Raw genomic sequence first — 20120 nt, 5'->3', positions numbered from 1 at the left:
CCCCGAAACCGGAATTTAAAACCTTGGTCATGTGATTGCAAGCCCCTGAATCAATGAGCCATGATCCGGAGGCAAAAAGAAAACAGGAGTTGCTACCTTGCTGAGCCAACGTGGCAGTAGGTTGCTTCCCCTTGTCCTTATATCGTAGGAACTCATCATAATCAGCCTTAGAAACAACAAAGGAATCAGCATGCTCAACAGAGTCAACAGAAGGAGGTAGGCTGCCACCAGAAGCAACAACTAAAGCCTGGCCCGCAGTTCAAGAAGGACGTAACTAAGGATAAAGATCATACAATAATCCATGGTGTGGCTCTAAAGATAACAATGAGTGAAGAAGCGTGTGCCACGACCACCGGAACCACAGCCCGCCCCTCAATCACGACCAACCCCACGACCATGGTTTTAAATTTCGATCGAAATTTCGGATTTCGGTGAGGACCAAAATGAAAAGGTACCGAAACCGAAATGTACAAAATTTCGGGAATTTCGTCGAAGTATTCAATAAAATAACAATTGTTTATTCCGTTAACGAATTTCGAACGAAATTACAGAAATTTCGTCCCAAAAATCCAGGATTTCATGGGCCAATACCCAATTTCGCCCTAAATTTTGGGATTTCACCTGAAATCTCGGTTTCTGATAACTCTGAAATTTTAGCCGAAACCGAAATTTAAAACCATGCCCACGACCACGACTGCCCCTGTTCAGTGTAACCTAATCTCAATGTAAGAGAGAGGATGAAGAGAGGAAAAGAGAGAGTGTGTGTGAGAGAGAGAGTGAGAGTCTAATCATCCTCTCACAATATATCTATGTGTGTGTGTGTGTGTGTGTTTGTGTGTGTGTGTCTGTGTTCACTTAGGGTGACATACAAAGACTAAAATACCCTTCTAACACTCTACATACACTTCCATCGTGATCCTTTGCTTGAGAGTGGTCATATATCTAAAAAATTCTTCGTCACTTATCTTCGACCTATATGACCCTCTGACTGAATTCATCATGATATAGGTTTGCAAACTTAACGGCATCCTCTTCTGCCATAGGGCTGAGAGTGAAACAGGTCTGCGATTTCTACAGCCATGCTCGAGTCAAGATACCATCTCGTCAATCGAACAATGGTACACACTCTCCACTGTAACTTTCCTCATCATACTTGCTGCATCTTCCAACTTTTTTTCCATCATCTCCAAGTAACTTTGGAAGGTGGCCACATTCCTGAAGTCTTTAAATTTTCCTTGGTATTCCGTAAATTGGGTATCCACTTCATCATACACCTAGTGAGCATCAGAACCCTGCCGTTGCAAACACTTGGGTTTTGCAGGGCTAGGCAATGGAGAGTGAGGGTACCTAACATACCTCACTCCCTTGATCGTACGTTGCCCCTCTGATCGAGCTTGTCAGCTATCTTGGCCAATAATTCGAGTACCGCGTCAAATTTCATTTCGACTATTTTCTATTGCAGACCTTCCAGTTACAGGATCAGAACTTTCTCCAGGTTGAAGCTCAGGAATAGGGTTGGATTTGTTCCTTCATGCACCTACAAATATAAGGCTGCATCCAAGTTCCTCACAAGTTGGCAGGATCTTTGCTCTGATAACATTATAATATCCTAAAACTGAAATCACAAAATTGTTGCACTCAAAAAGTGATCTCAACCAATTAAAATTTCAAGAATTAAGAAATGGTCAGATCTGGAAATAGTGGAAGATATATCTTCAAATCAATACCTTAAACAGCAAAGGAGGCAAATATAGATCTGAAATCTCATAAAAAGTCGCTAAATCAGCAACTTCCTTCCCAAGATCTGTTACACTTTGATGGAGCTTGAATTGAAAACAATGGATGAATCCACAAGTAGATCCACTCAATAGTATAAGCCAAGGGATCCACCCTTAAAAATTCCAGCAAGAGCAAGAATCAACTTGGTCTCCGGTGCTTGGCGATGGACGAAGAAGGGAACAACCCTCAATTTCTCGTGCATAAATCCAAAAGAAAACCCCAATTTTCATGCTTGAAGAACTTCCACCCTTCTAACCAATTATAATAATCGCAAGTGGGACACACACAATTCACTATCTATTTATTCATTTTTTTTTCGAATGGTTCCATTTATTAATTTTAAACACCAAAATACTACTAAAAGAAGTGAGGAGGATGCCTCACCACCCCGTCCACACCCGACCCATCTTCAAAAAGGGGACATTAAAGTAAAAAAAAAAAATACATGTGAAGATATTTTTGTATATTTCTTTATCTCTTATTAAAGGTTTAAAGTAAATGAGATTCAATCCAGTAGAAAATAACAAGTGATGAGATTTGATTAAGCTCCCTTACCTATGTTTCAAACAATTCAACATCATTTTCTTTAATTTTATCCATTTCTAACTTTATGTGTGCACCTTTTAGCTCCATAATTACACAATAAATCTCAAAAGGCCATCGTATGAACCTTTCTTTTTGTTTCCTGTACTAGATAATGGTTGAATTTACTAGCGGGAATCATAATCCCATCCCTTTTTCAGGCATTGCTCTTCAAGATATCATTTAGGGTTGGATATCGATTGATGGTGAATATTTCTCCCAATCCATGGGTCCTGTGGTTTGCTCCGTCCCACTCTGAGTGGATTAAATTCAATTTTGATGGGAGGAATAGAGTTTCTCATTTCGTTAACTCTACCGTTCAACCTGCTGGATTTTTTTTTTTTTGGGTGGGGATGGGGGGGTTCTTGGACCCTAACGGTGATTCTTTTCGTCTTACGCAGGATCTTTGATGCAGATGCAACAAAGGAAGAAAAAAAAACAGTATGAAATGGTATTTTGGTATATTTGTAAGATTGCTTTCTTAAGCTCGGGCTTGTTATATGTTTCTTTTAATTGATAAAATACTTGTTCGGAGAAAAAAATTCAAATCTCAAAACAAAGTGAGAGAAAAGCATTAAAGGAGTTTCAAATACCCCAATATTTGATAATCTATTGGTTGTTTCCCACCAAAATTCAATCAGGTAGGAATGCACTATGCTTAGCTAGTCACATTAAGATTAAATTCATTATCGCCAAGGAATTAAAAAACGATAAGCAATCTCAAAGACTAGCACATCAAAAAGACAGTCGAATTTAACTGAAAGTTCTTCAGCTAGCCAGCACCCTATTCAATGTATTAATGAGTACCTTCAGTCCAAATGAAACGGCTGTTGGATGCCCCAAATTTGTGTTAGCGGGACTAGTAGGTGTCACATCCATTTGAGAAAATGATGTGTTCATAGATGTGGGCGAAGAGGAAGAGTTATAGACTGTTTGAGGTTTTATCCACTGATCACAGTCTTGTGTTATTCTTGATAAAGCTGCCCTCAGCCGATCTGGATGCAACACAAGAGAGATGTCATTAAAAAAAGAAAAGAAATAGCTTTTACAAAGCACAGTTGACCACTCAAACACAGTTACAACCATTGCTTTAAATTTCGGCCGAAATCCAAAATTTTGTGGATTTCGGTTGGGTCCGAAATCTGAAATTTTCGGATTTCGGCCAAAATTTGGTCATTTTGACCGAAACTGTAAAAAAATTGTCCGAAATGACTGAAATTTGATAAAAAAAAATTTTGGGTTTCGTTACGGACCGAAACCGAAATTTAAATCCATGGTTACAACTAGCATAACAAAGTTAAATATACTTAACAAAAGCATGTTCTTACGTGTTAGCGAATCTGTTGGGAGTTTCCCACTAACATGCGTATCCCGTTGACCAAATGTTTCAAATATAAAATGAAAAAAAACCTCAAACAACTGGCAGATACCCTGCAATAATCTGATGAATGAGAAGAAAGAGAAAGAAAGTTGAAAGCATTTCTAAAGTATTCCTTGACAAGGCATCAATAGAATAAAATTCTATGAATTAGAATGTGGTATAATTTTTGAAGTACCTTAAAGTATTCAATGCTCACTATCTCTAGCTTTTGCATGAGCCGCGCATATTTGTCCATCAACCTAATTCATAAGGATGCACATAACTTAAATAAATATAGCCTGCACATATAAATACATCCCATTCCAAATAATCTAGTAGTAGGCTATGTCACAAATATCATTCTCGAGAATTTCTCGGCAAGGGAAATTCTCGTGATATATTAATTATTTTTATTTTTTTCAGGTTTATATCGGGAAAAAACGAAAAAAATAAATTAATTTTAAAATATAAAAAATATAAATTTAAGAAAAAATATAAAATAAAATATCATAAAAATATAGGGGATATTATCACGATATTTTCTGATAAAAAATGAAAATATCGGTGCATTTTTTAAATCTCGGGATTATTTAGGGATTTTGTCGTTTAATCAAAATGTCGCGATAAAAATGTGATATTTTGAAAATATCGGAGATATTTGTGACACAAGTAGTAGATAATCCTCACCTGAGAAGACAAAGTGAAGACCCAGTATGTGCTGTAATCTCCTCATTATTCCAATGCCTAGAATGGTTTCTTGGAAGTGTTGATTTAGAGATGCGACTTGGGAGTTGACTATCTTCATCAATAAAGTCAGCAAGAAGATCTTCATTTTCATCATCCAAAACAGAATTTCCATTCACAAGATTCCTATCATTGCTTCCCGTCGTGATCGCATCATTATGCAAAAGATCAACGATTTTTCCATCAGTTTCAGTGGAGACCATTTTCCCATTGAGCAGTAGAGGATGATTTGAAGATTCATTGGAGCAACATATAAGCTTTGAAAAGAATGGATTTCCATTTTTAATCCAATTAGCAAACCCGTTCTTTTGGCTGTCAGCAACACCTGAGTCGGAGAATTTCTTGGTATGAAGTGCTGTCATTTTAGCAAGATCACCATCGGTTGAAACAATCAGGGGTGCCCCATCACCAAGAAGCCCTGCCAAACTAATCACCTGTACTGTGTCTGGTGACATTTTTAGCCATGTTTCCTTCTCTAAAACCATCCTAAGTGCCTGGAAAAATGCATACAATTACGACATCATTTTCTCTATCCATTTTTCGGTTCATGATATTCGGGAACAAGAAAATAGATGCCAGCTACTTAAAATTAATAATTATGCTAAACAATTTAGATTAAAGATGAAAATAAGGCAGTGGTGTATCTTCATCAAATTACTTGAATAAATATGTTCCCTGTCCAAACATGTAATCTATTCACCCCATTGAGAAAGCCAACATATCATGAATCACCAATCTGAACATTTGAAGAAGGAAAAGGAGAATTTGGAGTACGCATATATCATCTACAAGCAAAAACATGAAAAATCATATAATAACAGTGTACAAATTAGGCCGTTCACCAAAAAAACTGTGTACAAATTAGACAAACGGTGGGCAAAAGTGATTGAAAACACGTATGGATCATGCATTGGACATTGGGAATCGGAGGACAAATTCAGGAAAAAGGGTAACTCCATGGAGGGATATATTATGCTTTAAAGTAAAATTCATGGAAGGAACCAGGTTTAGGGTATATGATGGAAACATAGATTGGTTTTGGTGGGACAAGTGGTATACTGATAGTCCTTTGAAAGAAGAGTTTCCACAGTTGTTTGCTTTATCAAACGTGAATGAGGTAATGGTGAAGGATTGCTTTATCAGAACAGACAACAGGGTAGTATGATCCCCATCTATTAGGAGGAACTTCATTGATAGAGAATTTTAATGGGTAGAAAGACTTTCAGAATTTGGAAAAATGCTACATCAAATTTAATGGGAAAGACAAAAGGATCTGGGTTTAGAACTCATATGGGAAATTCATGGTGAAATCATTTTACCATCAGCTCCTACCATTGCCTCGTTACCTCCAAAGTAGCTAAAGTATGGGACATAAAAGTACCGCCAAGGGTAGGTTTTTGGTTGGGCAGCAGTGCTTCAAAGGATACAAACCATCGACTTCCTCAGAGAAAGAAATATTTTCACAGTCAACCATTGTGCTCTTTTTATGGAGGATGGCGAAACAGTGGACCACCTTTTAGTTCACTGCAAAGTGGCTTCAGATATATGGGGTCGATTACTGGCTAGATTCAGGATTGCTTGGGTGTGCGCAGCTAAATTCACGGAGCTATTCGAGTGTTGGGCTATGGCTCCATGGAAGAAAAAAGGCAAGATTCTTTCGCAAGTTTGCTTTCTAGCCACGATCTGGGTGCTTTGGAAAGAACAAAACGCAAGGACTTTAAGGTATACTCAAAGGGAGCACAGTTTATATTTAATAAGGTGATTGCTTTAACTATATCTTGGGTTAAAACATTAGAATGCTTCAGATTTGTATCGGCAAATGGGGAGGCGGATAAAATGGCCAGAGATGGTGTTTCTAGAGAGAGCATTGAATTTTTTTATTTTCTCCCCCCCCCCCCCTAGTTTTCTTCTTTCCTCATCCGTTTGATCATCCTTTCTCTATTGTATCATACTTTTGTATTTGTGGGGATCGTCTTGATCCTTTTGGTTTCAATAAAATTATCTTTACAATTGAAAAAAGAGAAATTAGACAAACGGTTGACAATAAGTTCAATAGGTGCATTTGGATAAGATTAATTCTACAAATTTAGCATTGGCAATATGCCCTTCAAATGAAGATTTCAGTAATCCAAAAAACTAGTGGGCATCAAGCATAAACGTGGACTGCCCACCTTGATCAAGAAAGAATGTGTAGACATCGAATTACAGAGGATGGAAACTAAACATTTGATTAGAAGTTTAACAAGGGCATTCCCACTGGTGTCAAACACAAAAATTCGGTGCAAAAAACAACTAAACAAGTACCGGAAAAATCCTGAAATACCGGACATGGTGCAATTATAAGCAACCTGTCCAACAGATATCCATCACAATATAGTGCACTAGGTGGCCACAGAAAGTACGAAAAAGAAAAAAACAGAAAACAGATTTGAGTGCAGCGTATTAAATAAACAATTAAGTTTATGAAAGATCGAGGAAGGTGAAACATAGAGTATTTGTGGATAAGCTGACAATCCAGGTTTGGGGAATGGATACAGGAAACGGTTTTAAGAAATGTGTTGGGTTTGTGAGATATGTAGACCTACAGAAAGTGTATGGAATTGCTCAAGAAATGACAGGAATGTGTTAAAAAAACATTTAGAAGATCTGAACCAATGAATGCCTACTAGAAATATCTGAAAAGCCCAGTGAAGTTACAAAGGTTAAGAATCAGCTTGAGATGCATACATAAGCTCCCTGTGAATGAGCAAACTAACCTCAAGACAACAATACAAAAACTAATGGTACTTTTTCATTTTGAGATTGCAACCAATTAAGTCAGGGATATTTACTAAAAACTACTGTTAAGCCCAATGGGAAGACAATACAGCAGGTTTGTTACTTGGGAGTCAACAAGATGATGCAGACAATTTTCTAGCGTAGAATTGATGCAAAGATTCAGTGTTTAAAAGCATGGATGTGGCGCGGAACGCAGCCAAAGAAAATCCTAGTCGACTTGGCACGACGCGGTCGAGTACTGGGTTGAGCAGCCATAATTCGGGAGAGTCAAAGGAGTTTTTATTGACTTTGTAGGGCAAAATGTAGAGCATGGGGGCAAACCACGGAGCATGGCCAAGGTAAAAAGGACTTGACTCAAGGGAGTCCACGACGACGTGGAGGGTGGGGGTGGGGGGGTTTAAAACTCAAAATAATCCTCTACACATGTTGATTTGTGTGATGTTAGGTTCAAATAAAAAATCATAAATACTAAAATCAGGATAAAAAAAAAGATGTAAATCAGGGTATTGATCACCAATCATACAACAGAAAATTGAAGATCTTACACCAACAAGCTTGTAAAATGTTATGGGTGAAAAGTCGATGCTGAGACAAAAGAGAGATCATGTAATGAATATTTCTATGAATATCTCTGTCCAAATAACAGTCACATGATAGGAGGCAATTACTCAGAATTGACTACGCAGAACGTTAAATGCACCTATGGTGGCATTAAAGGTGTACTACAGAGTATGCATGTTATTGCAAAGCAGTTGATTATCACAAAATCAAACTTCTTCAAACTAAAATAATCAATTACATAACCATCACACTAAATAGATCAAGAAGTGTATTTGAGTGACCAAAACATAAATACAAGGTATAGGTTTTGAAATTTTATGTAGAAAATATAAGCTCATATTCGATCTACATCTATAGAATATAATGATTTTTTTTTTTTGCTGACGTAGCGTATCCCCACCCCATTTTTAGGGCAGGACTAATCCCTATGCAGAATATAATGATTAGTGCATGCACTAATTCTATAAACTTATTAAATTTAATAAGTTTCAAAAAGTACAAAGGAAATTGATTACGGATCTCCCTAATTTTGATATAGTCAAGCAATATTTCATTTTTGTGCATATGTCATCTCTGCTCATTCCAGATATCCTTAGCTTTTTTTTTTTTTTTTGAATGGTCTTAGCTATTCTCATGAATAGAAGGGTGCGACTGATTTGCGGTTGCATCGAATTTAGGATGCAACCACAATATTACCAATACATTACCATGCTCCCACTTATCATATTTAGGATTGTTCGACTTAGATTTCCACATCTGGCCAGTAACAGAGCCAAGCTTGCCCCATCCATCGGTGTACATTCGTGAAGACTAAGCCCATTCCATATAGTTAGTGTCATCTAGCTACTGCCATCTAGTTTACACTATGATTTGGCCGACACTCCGAATTTATTGCCGACTCACGTGTCCTGCCGTGTCGGACACGACACGCTTGTCCACACGTGTCGACACTCCTTTGGACACTTTTACTTGTATTGCTATAAGTGTTAGACTTAATGTGGGTGTGTGGATATGTTTTTGTACCGTGTCAAGTGTGACATTCTGTTTTTTTATTGAATATTGTGTTTACCTCATTTAGACAACTCGTATCCATGTCGAAACTGGACACATGAATCCATATCCACAAATCATTATTACATATACTTTCTATTTTAGCCGTGTCCCTGTTTCTAAAGTTTGGGGGTTTGCCGTGTCCGACGCTCCGTGTCCGTGTCCACAAATCATAGGTTTTACATGTATACGATTTTGAAAGGATTAAAAAAAAAAAGTTTTACCACGGTGATTTGCATATTAAAAAAATGGTGATTTGTCCATAAAAACTGGTGATTTGCATATTAAGGTTGTCCCCGTAGGGACCCATTAGAGGGCAAAAACCAATACTCGGAGTCCCGGCAGCCAAGGAGGTCACCTCAAATCCATCTGAAAAGGCAAGTTTTTTGTTCTGAGATACCTCAAACCAAACAAAGGGGGAGGTTCTCAACCCACGAATGTCTTAGTGTGAAAAACACAGATTTCAAAAGAACCAACCCCAAGAATGGAGGGTGCCCAACTAGTGGAACTACAAAGTTGATGGAACCCCCTCAAACGAGCTCCAAAGGTAGAAAAAAGTTACCACCGCCGTGTTTCTATACAAAAAATGACCCCCAAGGACGTAATCCTGCTTCCCAAGAGGTCCTGAGCTGAGAGATATCCCATCAACCCAAATAAGGTTTTTGGATTTTCTTCTAGAAAAATCATAAAATATAAAAAATCTCCCCAATTTTTACAAAAAAACATCATAATAACGGGAATAATATGTGCATCCAAGCCTTGTAGGTTTCAGACCCACTCCATGGTTGTACGACTGCTGATGTCAGTCGTATGGCATGATGCCATCATCAATACATCGACCAAGCAGGGGTGTTGACTCTCTTTGAAAAAATGTGAATTTTTTTTTATTTTTTATTTTTTGAATGGTAAAAAAATGTGAAAATTTTGCTCCAATACCAAGTTGGAGTTAATAGAGTTTAGAGTAGTAAAGGGAGAGAAGCGAGAAGAGAAGAAAAAGAAAGAGAAGAGATGGAGAGAATGGAATAGTTCCTCTCCCGGCAATCTTCTATATTAATGATAAACCCTACATTACATGGAAAAGACAAAAATACCTTCCAAATACAATATAATAAATACTCATACAAGAAATAACTCTTATTTCATATACAGAGCCTACATCAAAAATACCTTCCAAATACAATATAATAAATACTCAACACAAGAAACAACTCTTATTTCCTATACAGAGCCTACATTAAAAGGTGGAGAAGGTAGGAACAAAACATAGAAAAAAAAAAAAACAAAGGAAAGAGAAAATAAGCATAAGTGATGCAGGACAATACCTAGAATAGGGAAGATCCTACACTCCTAATGGGATAAAGGTTTAGGAAATATTTAGGGCTAACATGGAATACTAGAAAACACTTAAAAGATTAACCTAGGGCTGAATTAACACGTGATTATTTTACGGGCAGTAGCAAAACGGGGTCAAATAGCTCAATTTAGGCCAAAAGGGCATTTTGGTAATTTGGACAGATCTAGAACTTGAAGGAAACTGTTGTCCATATCATAGGTAAAGGTTTAAATCGGTAAAAAAAAGTAATTCTAGGGTTTAGGCTCTGATTTGATGGTAGGTCTAAGCTTTGGATCTTAAAAAAGGGTTTTCGAACTTAAAAAGGGTGCAAATTTTCAATAAGGCTCAAAAGGAATTTAAAGCTATGGTTTTTGGGTGTTTAGGCTAAGGTTTAATCATAAAAACAATCATTCAAAGTCTCGAAACGAGATCTTGAAGAACGAGAGAGATCTATGGATTTTGGGTTTTCGTATTTTAGGGTTCAAGAACAAAGAAAAAAAGAAAATTTGATTTACTAACCTTCTTTGTGCTGATTTGGTTGAAGAAATAGAAGATAATAGAGGAGAGGAGATGAGAGAAGATGTATTTATAAGAAGTCCAAGCCACAATAGCTCTCATAAAAAAAAATCTCAATTCTATTCAATATTCAAAAGTCCCTTACATTGCTTTCATAAGATGTATTTATAAGAAAAACAAACCCTAGAAGATAACCTAAAGTTAAGAACTAATCTCAACTATTCATCTAATCTAAAGCAAAGCTAAATAAAGATAAAAACTTACCAAAAATAGTAATCCAGTAATTGACCTATACCCCTCCTTAAAACAGTCATAACTTGCTCAAAACACATTAAAATCATGTGATCTTGGGCCCATTAGATAGGTAATTGAAAAACCTTTCTAATAATACAAAAAACACACCAAACGAGTGAGATTTGATACCTAAAAAGTAGGCTACAAATAAAATGACAAAAATAATAGTTAAAATATAAAAACTTGTTCAACGCCAACAACTGGAACAATCTTTATGATTTTCATCCGCATCAATAAGCATACACCTTTACTTTTATTTTTTCTTTATTTTTTATTTTTTTGAACATATGGAATTATACTAAAGAGGGGGAGGTCATAAGCGTCTATACCGTAAAATCGATATTCGACGGAATGAAAAAGACATATCTGGTAGAATCGTAACCATAGAATATGACCCTAATCGAAATGCATACATTTGTCTCATACACTATGGGGATGGTGAGAAGAGATATATTTTACATCCCAGAGGGGCTATAATTGGAGATACCATTGTTTCTGGTACAGAAGTTCCTATCTCAATGGGAAATGCCCTACCTTTGAGTGCGGTTTAAACTATTGATTTACGTAATTGGAAGTAACCAATTTGTCTAAAAACTGGGGATTTGCATATTAAGGTTGTCCCCGTAGGGACCCACCGGAGGGCAGAAACCAATACTCGGAGTCCCGGCAGCCAAGGAGTTCACCTCAAATCCATTTGAAAAGGCAATTTTTTGTTCTGAGATACCTCAAACCAAACAAAGGGGGAGATTCTCAACCCACGAATGTCTTAGTGTGAAAAACACAGATTTCAAAAGAACCAACCCCAACAATGGAGGGTGCCCAAGTAGTGGAATTACAAAGTTGATGGAAACCCCTCACACGAGCTCCAATCGTAGAAAAAAGTTACCACCACCGTGTTTCTATACAAAAAATGACCCCTAAGGACGTAATCCCGCTTCCCAAGAGGTCCTTAGCTGAGAGAAAACTCCAATCAACCAAAAAAGGGTTTTTGGATTTTCTTCTAGAGAAATCATAAAATATCAAAAAACTCCCCAATTTTTACAAAAAACATCATAATAACGGGAATAATATGTGCATCCAAGCCTTGTGGGTTTCAGAACCACTCCATGGCTGTACGACTGCTGATGTTAGTCGTATGGCATGATGCCATCATCAATACGTCGACCAAGCAGGGGTGTTGACTCTCTTTGAAAAAATGTGAAAATCCTTTGCTCCAATACCAAGTTGGAGTTATTAGAGTTTAGAGTAGTAAAGGGCAAGAGAAAAGAGAAGAAAAAGAAAGAAGAGATGGAGAGAATGGAATAGTTCCTCTCCGGGCAATTCTATTATATTAATGATAAACCCTACATTACATGGAAAAGACAAAAATACCTTCCAAATACAATATAATAAATACTCATACAAGAAATAACTCTTATTTCCTATACATTAAAAGGTGGGGAAGGTAGGAACAAAACATAGAAAAAAAAAACAACAAAGGAAAGAGAAAATAAGCATAAGCATACACCTTTAATTCTATTTTTTCTTTCTTTTTTATTTTTTTGAACATATGGAATTATACTAAAGAAAAGAAGAACATACATACAACTAGAGAAGGAAACAAGGAAGAAACTAGGGCCCAAGCTAAAGCCTAAAGCAGCAAAAAAAAAATGCATGCCTCTTGTGTTTGAGAGAAAATATCAGCTGGAAGGTGCTTTGTGTTCCAACCACCCTTATGTGTTTAATCCAGCCTACCTAGCAAAAAAAAAAGCCAACGAAATAAAGCAAAAATGGAAAAAGAGAGAAAAAAATGAAATATCAAGATAGACATCACAATCAGTGGGGGCCAACATGGGTGTTATGTTTGTCACTCAATGACTGAAACACTATTCCACAGCCAAAACTTCTACTGTATTTCCTTATAAAGAACCTTCCCTTCATGGAAGCTCATATCTTAACTTGTTCATATGACATAATGATGCCCATGATAATTCTGGGGAAAAAAACAATGTTTTTGGCAGCCTTTGCACATGAGTAACAAATCGTAATGAGATCCCACAAATGGGCACATACACGCAATCAGTCATGAATGCTAACCCATCAAATTGCAAAACCCTAGAAGCCATCCTTAAAACCATATGCTGCAGCTTCATAAGAATTTAACATTACGTGCTGCAATGAACCCAAAATTCTAGGAAGTGGGGTGAGGACACCATAACAGACACGATACTCTTAACTTATGTGTCACAAATGACCGAAATTAAACAAAAATGGGTGTAGTTAGTGACACAACAGACAAACCCACAATAAAATAGTGGAACTAAAATCCCCATAACATTGTGGTGTGTGATTATATCAAGATATTGAAACAAGCACATTCTTTACTGTGAGCAAGAGGAGAGTGTTTCAGACAGGTAACCTCCAAAATATTCCTCATTTCTTGACTATTAAGAGTTCCTTTCCACAAGCTATCAGATAAAATGATAGTGACAATGTAGCTTAGTGAATTCAGATGAATCATAGTTTAATTTCAAGTTCAAACCATGTAAAATTCTACAAATATTATAAAAATTAACAAAGTACATTGCATGATCTCAGGTTATAATATCATCAAAACACACAGGAAAGACATAATACCAGAAGGTTCTGTAGAATGCAGTTGTAAAAAATAACCATAAACAAAAAAAAAATTGACATACATAAATATTTTGCCGATGAAAAGCTGATAAATAATTTTCACAGATGATCTTCACTCTCTGCCTGAAATCGACAGCTTCAACACCAGAGAAAGCTTCCCCAGACAAGATGAATACATTCATATCTTCATAATTCCTTAAGAATTGGTGTGTGCTTGTTGAGCAAACTGCAGAACATGAAAGCAAAACGGATATGCGGCTTGTTGTGAGTTGCCAAAGATTTTTTCTTCCTCTCTGTAAAGTTTGTGAAACAAATGCCGTGGTATCATTCCTCAACTGATCAAAAGGGGAACTACTGCATGATGTTGCAGTAGCATCATCACCTGAATCATAAATTATTAGCATCTAAAGATGTTGATCCAAATTTCATAAAAAATCAGTGACAGATGTACTTTCAGTCTATGTCACAAATGTCGTTCTCAGGAATTTCTCGGCAAGGGAAAATCTTGGGATATTTTTTTTCAAGTTTATATCGAGAAAAAACTGTAAAATTAAAATTATTTAAAAATTTGATAAAATATTAATATATGAAAAAATATATAAAAATATCGTAAAAACATCGGGATATTTTATGATAAAAACGAAAATAATCAATTTTTTTTTTAAATCTCAGGATTGGCTGGGGATTTTTTCGTTTTATCAAAATATCGCAATAAAAATGCAATATTTTGAAAATATCAGAGATATTTGTGACATAGCTTTTGGTTAAGATTCATTTAGTTGAAGACAAACCTGGTACCCTCTCTATAGGTTCATATACCGAGCCATTGTCGGCGCAATTACTTGAAGCCACTGTCACTGAATCAACAAGAATAACACCCTTTGAACATCCAGAGGTCTCAGCACTTTGATTCTGATTTATGTTTAAACTACTAAATTTGGAACCCTGAAACTACAATGTGAACATTAGAAGAAATGAAGTAACTCAAAATAACTCAAAACTAACGATTGAGAGCTGTACTGACTATGCTACGTAATAAAAGATAGAGAGTAAAACAAGAGCAAGCTGATTGCTGGCAAATCTGATAATGATAAAGCAGCATTTTCTAATTTATACCAGTAATGTACAATCTGAATAAAACCTCAAGTGGTTATATAGATTAGTAGCAAGTAGCAACTATCCAACAAGAAGCTCTGCCATGAATGTTTCCATGCCAGATCAAGTCTGTACCACGACTGAATAAATTAAACAGATAGGTCTCTGGCTGCTTATTGGATAAACCACAGAATTTGCATATATAAGCTCCTTGTAAAGAAGATCTGTGGCCTGCTGTCATGAATGGAACCCTACTGTAAGAACAAATGATGAGGCAGAACAACAAAGATGGAGCAAAAGCAGGTCCAAAAGTGATTTCTGTTGATACCATTAGGACATCATGCTGACATCAGAAGTAAGGTCTCACAATATAATTTTGAAGGAAAACTGACAAAAGCAATGTTCTTTAAGAGGTTTTGTGAATTTTAGGATTTCAGTAGGATTTTTAAAATTTTAGTTTGGTCAGTTTTGAATGTCACCCAACTTTCCAAAACCATAAACAGTCTGCAATAACATCTGTGAAACAACCAATTACTCCAAAAGCTTAAGCGGTTGGAGATGGAATTATTTAATCGTTTCTACTTTAACACCCCCTCACGTGTGGCCCCTCTTTTTAGGGTTGCCCTCCACCTGCCTCTTTTGGGTTGGCCCATTACATGTGGATTTTTAATATCAAAGAGTTTTGAACCCAGGCCATTTGCTCTGATACCATGCGAAACAACCAATTACTCCAAAAGTTTAAGCTGTTGGAGATGGCGTTATTTAATCTTTTATACTTTAACAAAATCATATGCATCTTCCTCTAACCCCCTTAAAATCACCACAAAGTTTCTATGTGAAATCAGTCTGCATATTCAACCTGCCACTTACAAGTTCAAAACTGCATATAGAGATGGCGTTAACTCCTCAAGGCCAACTCAAACCATCAAAAGTTTCCTCCATATTGATCTCAACCCATGCTTGCATAGAATGAACACACTCATTGTCTTATCGATTATTACATCCACTAGCTTTCCCAGGGGGAAGTCTTCACATTAAACCAGTGAAAGATTATTTGCCTTCCTGGAGAATTTTCAACGCTTCATCTTCTAACAAGAAGAAGAATATGATCTAGTTACCTCTCAATTGACCTTTCGCTTTATAAGGAGGGGGGTCTCCCATATATGATTAGCCCATGACTTGAGTTCATGTTACAATATCTTGTTGCGCCAACTTTAGAAGATTTTCAAGAGATCTCTAGTTAGCTGACAACTAATATGATCCACTATGACCACCGAGACTACTCTATACATTCCACTCGAAGCACATCCACCAATACAACTACGAGATTGACTACAAAGCAAATCTAAATGATCTCCTTGCATCCCCCTTAACAAACTGAGGTAGTGGCATTAACAATGCCAGAAATCATTTCGCAATTTTCGGGATGGCTGAGAAGTGTCAAGATTATCATGTTAACATCCATAGTGAGCCCTACAAAACTTTGTTTGTCACGAAAATCGGCCAACATAGTTATAATAATTTATGATCATTTATAGTGATATTTATTTAAGCCATTAAAAAATACAGTGATATTTATTTATTCTTTTAGGCAATGTTAGGGTAGGTATTAGCAAGGAAGCAGGATTCTTCCCTGGGAGCCTTCGATTCCCGCTATCGATTCCCGTTTCGATTCCCGCTCTGGCAACCTTGGGTATTAGTAGGTCATATTCATATATAATGAAAACGTAAATAGTACTTTTATGACAGCAACAAGTAATACACTTTCTATTTTTATTTTGGACTGCTCTAAAATAGCCATTAGGGTTTATTGAAGTTGATCTAAGGGCTGAAATTGATCCTATACCAATGGTTACGATTAACGGGGGTTTTAAGGTGTTTTAGGCCTGTAAATATGAAGTTTTGATGTACTGATCACGAGGATAATGAATAAATGAGTTTTCATTCATGGGTTTTGGGGTTTTTCATACCTATCGAGTTATCGTATTTTGATCAAAAGGGAACTAGTTTCCTCTTTTCATTTCTTGAATAAAATTGACGTTTCCCTATCTAACATGCTTCACACTCTAAATTAGGAACATACTCATGACTTGGTACTAGAAACTGTAAAGTACAAATGGACAAATGCCTCAGAGAAGAAGCCAATGATGAGCTGAGCTCGTTGTACGTAGAGCAGCATTGACTGGGCTATGATCTAGATAGTAAAGACCACCAGACTCAATCCCACCACCAACCGTCTTCTTGGTCTTAAGACCCTGAAACACACAAGGATAAAAGGTTATCGATCTACGAAGTAAATTTAATAAGTTTACTAACTATAGATAATAGAAAACTCCAGAACATGTAAGATTGAGGATAGTGACACAGTGATAGTGACTTCGTAGGGCACACCAAGGTTTTAGATCTCAGTTTCGGTACGAAATTTCGGACGAAATCTTGTAAAAATTTCACCGAAATTTCCGAATTTCACTGAAATTTCCGAAACGTTTCACCGAAATTTTGGTTCGGACGAAATCTTGTAAAAATTTCACCGAAATTTCACTAAAATTTCACCGAAATTTCACTAAAATTTCCGAAACATTTCACCAAAATTTCTGAAATTTCACCGAAATTTCCGAAACGTTTCGGCCGAAATTTTGTACTTTTCCGAAACTATGTGCATTTCGTTTCGTTTTCTACCGAAACGAAACGTTTCGGCCGAAATTTAAAACCATGGGGCACACAACCCCTTGTCCATTCGCGGAAGCAAGGGATCCATATGAAAAGAGGACTTATCAAATGAGTAACGATGGCAACCATCATGTCACGACGTCAAAGGCGCATGAATCAATGACCCAAGCAAAAGGCTAACGAGAAACGTAGAATGTATTACCGGAATTTGGCAAGATAACAGGGGACGGGGAGGGATGCAACACGGGTCAATTTTTTGGGAATTCAAGTTGAGATTTTACCTTAAAGTCGAGTCACGTACAGGTTGATTCCAATTCAATTTCTAGCAAAAGCTCAACCCTACCCGACCCAAGTTGTACTCCTAGGATGAGGCATCTTGTCATATTATTCTCAGGAGCGTCGTTGCCAAGATAAGAGGATGAGTGACAATTCATAGACTGATAAGTATCATAACCAGCTTGTCATATTCTCCTTAGGATAGCATCATTTATAAGTAGTAAAAGTACACCATGTTTTGGATTATCCATAGGAGCATGTTGGGAAGTATCATCGCCATTGACAATATAAGAGGCCTGATTCGCCGATGCAAGTTTCCCAAACCTATTTCAACACTTGTTGGAATGTTGGTTCTGTTGCCCAATATCGGTGCATTGTCTATCATCGCATCCATGACACCACCGTGCCCTCCTCTTTAGGCACCGCTACATCTACGACCATAACCACCCCCAACTGCGGCTACCACCACCACATCCAGCAGATTATGTCAGGGTAGATTCCTCACTAATATTTTGTTTGGAAGGCGAAGAGGAAGACAACCAAACTTGAAGAAGTCGTGAGTGACGACTGTTCTAAGAGGTAAACTCAAAATTTGTCAATGTACAGTGTTACATTCTTGGACAAGTCCAAAGAGGAACTTAGCAACCCTCATGGTTTTAAATTTCGACCGAAATCCAAAATCTCGGGTTTCGGTTGACACGGAAATCGAAATCAAGTATACCCGAAACGTTAGCAAATTTCGAACGAAATTTTGAAATTTCGTTTTCCCCAAAATTTCGGCTGAAATTTAAGGAATTTCACCCAAAAAATCTCGATTTGATATTTAATATTTTCCCGAAATTTCGGTAATTTTGCCCGAATTTTTGTAGGAGATAAATATTATTTTATTTTATTTCGTCAGATTTCGGTTTCGGTAAGGACCGAACGCATTCCGAAACCGAAATTTGAAACCATGGCAACCCTAAACTCCTCTCGTTGTCTCTTCAATGTCTCCAGATCAGATGTGAGAGGTGGATAGTCATTTAACTCCTCCCACATAGCTCGCATATATTAGTCACTCAACCTCTTGTTTCCTTGTCGGAACAAGATGTTCTCAAATAACTCATACACCCTGGAGATAAAAAAGAATGTCTCATGACAGTGTCCCAATTTCTTTGGGGGTATCCAAAAGCATTACATTGGCACTTACATGGGGCTCCATAAAGTTCCAAAACCACGTCATAAGTTGATAATTTTCATAGATCGTCATTATGCTAATGATCAGATAGTGATGGTCCATCATCAGTTACAAACTTAAATTTTCCACTGGCTCCCAAGCCGACCTCTACTGATTGGGCTCAAAGAATGCAATTCAGCCCACTGAGCTTAACAGAAGTAAGGTGCATCGTTGGCAACCCATGATTGTAGGCTTACTCATGTTATCAATGCACAATGATTAGAGAGGTCTGAATCATAAGTACATAGGAAATGGCCAAGAAGGTACATTAGCATCATGAGGAACAACACTTAACACTCTTGAGAACAATGGCCACAAAATAGAACAGCACTCCGGACTAGGCACATCAGTAACCAATGGAACAGTTCACAAAGTAGATGGGTGGATTCCAATAGAAATCTGAATAGCCGGTCGCAAAGAAACAATAGATCAATCAAGGCACAAAACAATTGTCATATCACAGAAAAGAAATTTGTACTGAGTCACAGCAGCCCACAAACGGAGGAACAGCCCACATCAATCACAACAGTCCACATATTGGGGTAGAATAGATCCACATCAAAGTCCTCTTAAAGTTAATTATGTTATTTTTAAAGCATCCTTCTCAAATTGACACTAAAAGAAAGAGAACGTGAACTCCCTAAGCCTCACGAATCACAAAGTACCCATTATCCAATGACAGGGCAAAAGTAAGGGAGAAAGGAATAGGGTTCGAAAAAATTAGGAGTTTGGTGTTTTAGTATGAGTAATGGTGAAAAGGTGAAGAAGGGTTTTGGAATGGGAAAAAGATGGAAGTGGATATTTTAATCAGTGGCTAGTTGACTTTAGGGTTTAAAAGTGATGAGTCAAGGGTTTCGAATGGGAAAAATTGGTATATGTGGGATTTAAATGGAGTAAGATGAAAGAGTAGGGTTTGGGATGGTATAGGGGTGAGTTTTAGAGTTCCAATGGATGGATGGGAGAAAATTTGGTGTTTGAATGGTGAAGATGGAAAATTAGGGTTTCGTATGGGGAAGAGAAAGAATTAGGGTTTGAAGGGACAAGGAGTAAGTTTTAGGGGCGTTTTCTTTAACGATAAAATATCATTAATGAAAGAAGAACAGCAAAGTACAAAGCCGACCGAGAGAGTCGACCCAAGCAAGACAATACAAGAGAAAAAGAAATAACAAGAAAAAATAGCCCTTAAGGGGGAAGGAGATCAAAAAGCTTCAAATCAGGCCTTCCCACCCCATCTTTAGCTAGTTTGTCCG

At 37.1% G+C, this 20120-nt stretch overlaps 1 protein-coding gene across 2 annotated transcripts in view; it reads right to left on the bottom strand.

Annotated features, from left to right (window-relative positions):
- LOC143859116 (coiled-coil protein) overlaps positions 1-20120 on the bottom strand; it is a 67929-nt gene that overhangs the window by 25483 nt on the left and 22326 nt on the right. The window contains exons 13-18 of one of the 2 annotated variants that reach the window (XM_077369795.1): positions 14405-14564; positions 13676-13995; positions 4409-4959; positions 3918-3981; positions 3690-3792; positions 3169-3356 (exon numbers count right to left, since the gene is read on the bottom strand). In XM_077369795.1, the coding sequence (XP_077225910.1) occupies positions 3169-3356; positions 3690-3792; positions 3918-3981; positions 4409-4959; positions 13676-13995; positions 14405-14564 (1386 nt within the window). The remainder of the gene's footprint in view (positions 1-3168; positions 3357-3689; positions 3793-3917; positions 3982-4408; positions 4960-13675; positions 13996-14404; positions 14565-20120) is intronic. The other variant, XM_077369796.1, reaches the window with a different exon arrangement.

Source organism: Tasmannia lanceolata, unplaced genomic scaffold (assembly GCF_043159265.1).
Source record: "Tasmannia lanceolata isolate RefF3 unplaced genomic scaffold, GAP_Taslan_0.1 ptg000029l, whole genome shotgun sequence".
In the NCBI taxonomy this organism is placed as follows: domain Eukaryota; kingdom Viridiplantae; phylum Streptophyta; class Magnoliopsida; order Canellales; family Winteraceae; genus Tasmannia; species Tasmannia lanceolata.
The sequence above is the reverse complement of the archived record's forward strand: the minus strand, read 5'-3'. Positions and strand labels throughout refer to the sequence as shown.